This window comes from Erinaceus europaeus, chromosome 3 (assembly GCF_950295315.1).
Source record: "Erinaceus europaeus chromosome 3, mEriEur2.1, whole genome shotgun sequence".
Taxonomy (NCBI): Eukaryota; Metazoa; Chordata; class Mammalia; order Eulipotyphla; family Erinaceidae; genus Erinaceus; species Erinaceus europaeus.
In genome coordinates this window covers 87562148-87569282 of record NC_080164.1, presented here as the reverse complement: position 1 = coordinate 87569282, position 7135 = coordinate 87562148, and the positions used below count along the sequence as shown (strand labels likewise).

The window sequence follows — 7135 nt, the reverse complement described above, 5'->3', positions numbered from 1 at the left end:
AATCTGATAGTATTTGATATTTAAGTAAATGATCTAACAAAGAAAGTTAGTACTCACACCTTCTTCAGTTCTTATTATCAGATTATCACCAAAAAGGAATGTTACCTGGCCATTAGCTTATGCATTTATATAGAATGCCTAAATGATTCTTAAACAATTCTTTCTGGAATTTTATCAAGATTTAATATAAGAATATATGAAAAGTAAATTGGGAAAGGAAACAGTGTGTAGATGTCTCAAGGAAGAATCAAATGACCTTATAATAAGTGTGTGTTTATTTTTGAGAGTGCCAATACCCTAGACTGATTCACCCTAATTGTACTAAAATTAGTTTCCCCAGTCACTAACATATAAGCTCCCTCAGCTGGTTAAGATAGAGAACTACCAAAAGACATGATCCATTAAGTTGACAGTATCATCCTCTTCAGAAATTTCTGTAACTCCAGCCTGAGATCGAAGAATAGATATGATATCATGAGATAATTTGTCAAAGCCATTCTGTAAACATATATTTGCCATTTTTTGCCAGCCTTCTAGAGAGCAAAATGGGTCATTGGCCATAATATATTCAACTGCACCTGGGGGGGAAGGGTACAAAAGTTCAGTCAGGTATTTATTCCTATTTGATGATTCACTTTTTTTTCCCTCCCTTCCTTCCCTCCTTCCCTCCTTCCTTCCTTCCTTCCTTCCTTCCTTCCTTCCTTCCTTCCTTCCTTCCGGTGGTGTGGGAAATTCAACCTGGGTCCTTTGAGTCTCAGGCATGAGATTTTACAGAGCCATTATGCTCTCTCCAGCTTTATTATTTAGAGTGAAATATGGAGAACGTGAGAAAGGGATAGGAGACAGACAGAAAGGAGATGCATCACTGCACCACTTCACCTTCCATCGAGTTCCCCCTGGGCCACCCAGCTGCTCTTTAAGGTTCAGCTCAGCTGTCCTCTCCTACAGGAAGCCCTTCCTGATTGCCAGTCCAGGTCAGGTACCTCTCGAGCAGGGAGGCCAGCTGAGACACCCCAAATGCCTGGAGGGCTCTTTGGAGGATGCAGGCATCCTTCATTCTTTACTTCTTGACCTATATGGTTATTGGATGTTTGGAATGCTAGCTAGGCCAACTCTCTACCACTCCTTTTGGCCTCTGGCCACAGGTTTTTTCTTCTTCAAATTCCACTGATGGGTGTCTTAGGCCCAGGCTCTAGTCTAGCTGGCTTCTGGCCACAGGTTTTACTGCTAATTCCAATGGAGGGTGGTCCCGCGAGGGGCTCCCAGGTCCTGTGAGGGACCCCCAGATCCCGAGTCACTTTTTTGTAATTATGAAAGAGACAGAAGGGTATATCATTTTGATTTAGTTATTAATAAACCTGACTTTAAAATATTTTTATTTACTTATTACTGAAGAGAGACAGAAACTGAGAGGGGAGGGGACATAGACACCGGCAGACCTGCTTCACCATTCATCAAGTTTTCCCTCTGCAGGTGGGGACCAGGGGTTTGAACCTGGGTCCTTGCACACTGTCATGTGTGTGCTTAGCCAGATGTGCCACTGTGTGGCCCCTAAACCTGATTTTTATAAGTTCAATATAGAGTTCTTAGTCCAACTCATGGCAAAGTGCTCAAATGTTGCTCCTTCTCCTCCTCCTTTTCCACTAACCTTTTCATATCTTAATTTAACCCTCTACCATTTCTCACATTCCCCATTACTCTAGAGTCATCTCCTTGATAAGGTTAGCAGGAGTTGAAGGATATAGGAAGGGAGCTCAGGAAGTAGAGAATAGATGTTTAGGTTTATTTAGTATCTGTAAGGTACCACCACTCATCCGGAAGATGGTGCAGTGGATAAAGCCACTGGACTCTCAAGCATGAGGTCCTGAGTTCAATCCCCGGCAGCACATGTACTCCTTCTCTCTCTCTCTCACTCTCTCGCTCTGTCTCTCTCTCTCTCTCTCTCTCTCCCCTCCTATCTTTCTCATTAATACATAAATAAAATCTTTAAAAACAAAATAAGGGGAGTCGGGCGGTAGTGCAGCAGGTTAAGCACATGTGGCGCAAAGCACAAGGACTGGCATAAGGATCCCGTTTCGAGCCCCCGGCTCCCCATCTGCAGGGGAGTCGCTTCACAGGCGGTGAAGCAGGTCTGCAGGTGTCTATCTTTCTCTCCCCCTCTCTGTCTTCCCCTCCTCTCTCCATTTCTGTCTTATCCAACAACAACGACATCAATAAAAACAACAATAATAACTACAACAACAATAAAAAGACAACAAGGGCAACAAAAGGGAAAATAAATAAATAAAATAATTTAAAAAAGCATTTTCTTTAAAAAAAAAAAAAGGTACCACCAGAAATAAACACATAAATGAGAGCTTATACACCTAGTTTTCATGATCCTTCAAATATGTATAACTAATATAGTTGTGCTGACCCAAAAGTTAAAAAAGAAAACCCTCTTTAAGCAAACTCTCCATTTAACTTCAAGTTACAGGCCTCTCCTAATGATGGGACTTCTGTAACAAGATAGAATTTTATTTGTTAAAGAAAATAAGGTGGTTGGGAAATTTTCTCAGCTGGGAAAACACAGGACTTGCATGCCTGAAGTCCCACGTGTGATTTCCAGAGTGGTGCTCTGACTTCTCTCTCTCTCTTTATTATCATCATTTATTTATTGGATAGAGATAGCCAGAAATCGAGAGGGATGGAGGTGATAAAGAAAAGAGAGACAGAAAGACACCTGCAACACTGCTTCACACTCACAAAGCTTTCCCCCTAATGGTGGGGAAACTGGGTCCTTGCACAGTGTAACAAAAATGCACTCAACCAGGTGCACCATCACCAGGTCCCTGGCCTCTTTTTCTCTATTTCACTCTCTCATGTGAAACTCTCTACTTCATATAAATAACTTTTTAAAAGAAAACATTGATACTATTTACTTCGGAAAGTCAATTGTATCGATCCTTATAAAGATGTATCTATAGAACTTGTTTCTTATACAAGTCCTTTGGAGTCTCAGGCATGAGATTTTACAGAGCCTTTGGGGAGCTGGGGGTTCGAACCGGGATCCTTATACCAATCCTTGCACTTTGCGCCACCTGCGCTTAACCCGCTGCACTGTCCAACTCCCTATGTTTTTCTTTTTTAAAAATATACATATTTATTATTGGATAGAGACAGAGAGAAGTTGAGAGGAGATGGGGAGACAGAGAAGGAAAGAGACAGAGAGACACCTGCAGCATTGCTTCACCACTCATGAAACTTCCCCCTGAAATTGGGGAACAGGGGCTTTACCTGGATCTTTGCACACTGTGATGTACTCGCTTAGCCAGGTGTGCCACCACCTGGCCCATTCCTATTTTCCCACAACAACATCTTACTCTACTTACTTTTTCCTTCTTTATTTACTTCTTGCAGTAGCTTCATGCCAACATTCTTCATATCTATAGAGAACAGATAAAGAATAGCAAGTCCAAAAGATAAGGATGGTGGTTTTCCATTCCATTCTTTAGTGAGACACTGAATTAATTCACTTTGTGGGCATAACTTTATTAGCTGCATCAGGTCATCTGAAAGCAAAAAAAAAAAATTGAAAATTATGTTTGATCATCCTAATGTAATACGTCTAGCAGTCGCTGGGGCTAGCTAACATCTCTACCTGTCAATTAACATTTCTTTTTCCAATCTTTCCAAAGTCCTCAAGTACCCAACTCTAACACTCACTCAACAGTACTCTCCCATTAAAAAATCATACTTAGGCAGATGGTGGTGCACTTGGTTGAGCACACACATTACCATGCACAAGAGTGGGTTCCACTCTCCACTTGCAACAATGCTTCACCACTCACAAAGCTTTCCCCATGAAGGTGGGGACCAGGGGCTCAAACCTGGGTCCTTGTGTATTGGGACATGTGTGCTCATAAAAAAAAAAAATCAACTCCCTACCAAGAGGAATAATTTTATTTATTTGTTGCATCTGAGAGAGAGAGAGAGAGAGATACAGATACAAAGAGGAAGACCAGAGCACTGATCAGCTCCTGCTTATGATGGTGCTGGGGAATGTACGTAAGACAACAGAGCCACAGGTATGAGAGTCTTTTTTTATTTTATTTTATTTATTAATGAGGAAGATGGAGGAGAGAGAAAAAGAACCAGACATCACTTTGGTACATATGCTATCAGGGATTGAACTCGGGACCTCATGCTTGAGAGTCCAATGCTTTATCCACTGCACCATCTCCCAGACTACATTATGTCACTCTTTGGCATAACCAGAACAGACATTAGAAGCCAGAAATTTTCTATTTCTTTTTCCTTCCTCCCTTCCTTCTTTCCTTCCTTCCTTCCTTCTTTCCTTCCTTCCTTCCTTCTTTCCTTCCTTCCTTCATTTCTTTTTTTTTTTTTTTAATCTGGAGTAGGGCACCGAAGTAAAACACTGGAGTGAGGGTGAGGTTGGATGTTCGGCTTCTCAGGATGGCGATGGGGGGTGGGTGGTATGGAACATAGTCTTTTGGTAGTTGGAATGGTGTTTATGTACACTCCTATTAATTTGTAGTCATATAAACCACTATTTAATTAATATGAGAGGGGAAAAATTGATTGAATGTCTCAAACTTTTTAAAGTACAGACTGAGTCTTTTTAATACATAGGCTGAGTCTTTGATATACTGACTCTCTTAAAAGCTTAGACCAGGGAAAACAGAAGCAACCAGTGGCACAGCTATAGCTGTAGACAAATAATGTCAAAGGACATAAATTATGGTGATGTTGTGTATGATACAGCAAATCCTAACAAAGGGATTTTTCAAAGTTAACCCAATTGCCAAATAATGTGACTATAGCAATAACTACCTATTGTCTTCTTAACCCAAAGACAGCAGGAACCTTCAGCTTCCTCTATAGAGCCTATAGTTACCCCAGTCCCAGAACCTCTAGGGTGGGGCTCACTTTCCTGCATGCTTCTCTCAATTCATACCAAATGATGTTGCATCCGCTGATCCCAACCTAATCAACTCAACGAGTACCACCTCAGCATGCTTCACTTCAAACTGCGTCCAGAGACTTCAGGTGTGGAATGTCAACCCTTCAGCCTCATTACTCGTGCGAGATTTTTCCTTTCATAGTATTCTCTAATTCCATTCCAGGAGGTTCACTCCCTAACAAAGGCCCAAAACCCAGATATAGACCAGTTCCCATGAGATAGAGCATAAGTTCACATGTATCCATAAATTAGAGCAAAATATATACCTGAAAGCAAAAGCACACAATAGTCTGCAGTGAGTCAGTGTAAAGTTCATAATGAAATAGTATCTAATTAGACTTAGATACCCTCCTCACCTACTTCCTGTTACAGTTCTCTCACTCACTCCAAAGTTAACCTTATCAAAGCAAGGACTACAAAAGCTGAATAAGGGCAAGAGACTGGCATACTTTAATGATGACTCTTTAGTCACTGTCAGGCCATCCCATCAGCTGGGGCCCTATTTGGAGAGTCCTGTGATTCCCAAACAGACATGTTGGGCTTAGACCTCAAATAAATCCCTCTCTCTATTGTTACCAGTCATCTGTATCAGGAACAACAAAATAGACTCCTTTGTGGGCCCCCAATAGGACCTTGCCCTCAATTTGGATCAACAATGGTAGAGAATGTTTCATCCTCTTAAGGGAGGATGAACAACATACTCTATGCTATGGGTCAATATTGGGGCAGCTTGGAATGTTCCTACTCATGACCACAGAATGTGAGCTCAGATCTACAGGGATGCAGAAGTCACATAGGCTCCTAAACTGAATATGGGTGCCAGACCAAATCAAATAGATGGGGTTTACCGTCAACAATATTTAAACCCCTTTCCCATATTAGGGAGCTACTCTCTTCCCTGATCTAGCTTTCAGTTCCTTTTCCAGCCATGACATCATCTCCCCAGACAATAACTTGGATCCACCTGTATATCAGAATTCAGGTTCAAGGGCAAAAAAAAAAAAAAAACCTAGTATAGCCACAGGCCCTTTGGAATATAACTAAAATATGCCTACTAGCTATCTACAAAATGGAGGACCCCCCAACTCCTCATCTGTACTATTCCAGCCTTTAGTTTCATCGTTGGTCAACAATTTGTTTGTTTGACAACAATTTGTTTGTATGTTAACTCTCTTTTCAGCCATCAGGTTCCGGATGCCATCATGATGCCAACCAGACTTCCCAGGACAGACAACCCCACCAATGTGTCCTGGAGCTCTGATTCCCCAGAACCCCGGAAGAGAAGCAGGCTGGGAGTATGGATCAACCCGTCAACGCCCATGTTCAGCAGGGAAGCAATCACAGAAGCCAGATCTTCCACCTTCTGCATCCCACAATGACCCCGGGTCCATACTCCCAGAGGGTTAAAGAATGGGAAAGCCATCAGGGGAGGGGATGGGATACGGAGTTCTGGTGGCGGGAACTGTGTGGATTTGCACCCCTCCCATCCCATGATTTTGTCAATGCTTCCCTTTTATAAAAAATAAAAAAAAACCTTAATACCAGGCATAAAATTGCTTGCAAAAATAATAAAAGCCATTTTGAGAATTTATCAGTTACATTAAAAACGATTTATTTAATGGACTTATTTAATGATTTATTTCATGGAAGAAAGGGTGAATGTGGCAGGAAATGGACCTCTATCTCCCAAGTCACTTCTTAATTATTATTATTATTATTACCACCAAGCAGAGCCCAATTTTAGCTCTGGTTTATGATGGTGCAGATTATTAAAGCTGTGACCTATGAGCCTCAAGTATTACAGTTTGTTGTGTAACCGTTGTGCTACATCACCAGGCCTCAGGTTATTTTTTCTTTTCTTCTTTCCTGTCTCTTCTCCCTTCCTTCCTTCCTTTCTTTCCTTCTTCCCTCCCTCCCTCTCTCTCTCTCTCGACTCTCTTGCTTTCTTCTTTTCTTTCTTTTAAGAAAACGCACACTATTCCTAACTCCATTCCTAAATGGCATATCCACTACTTCTTTAAAACTTTTCCTAGATGAAGGCTCACACAGAAAAGCCTCCAACCTACCCCCAACCGGAAGTAGAGCTATGAGGGCGACCGCTCCCCTTCCTTTATTTCTACTAGAGCACTGCTCAGCTCTGGCTTATGGTGGTGTGGGGGATTGAACCTGGGA

At 41.7% G+C, this 7135-nt stretch overlaps 1 protein-coding gene across 4 annotated transcripts in view; it reads right to left on the bottom strand.

The window, feature by feature from the left end:
* Nucleotides 1–255: 255 nt before the first annotated feature.
* Nucleotides 256–7135, bottom strand: part of CLHC1 (clathrin heavy chain linker domain containing 1) — a 60406-nt gene continuing 53526 nt past the window's right edge. For all 4 annotated transcript variants that reach the window (XM_060187632.1, XM_060187630.1, XM_060187631.1 and 1 more), the window contains 2 exons: nt 3372–3551; nt 256–578 (listed from right to left, as the gene is read on the bottom strand). In XM_060187632.1, coding sequence (XP_060043615.1) covers nt 382–578; nt 3372–3551 — 377 coding nt within the window. In that variant the 3' untranslated portion in view covers nt 256–381. The remainder of the gene's footprint in view (nt 579–3371; nt 3552–7135) is intronic.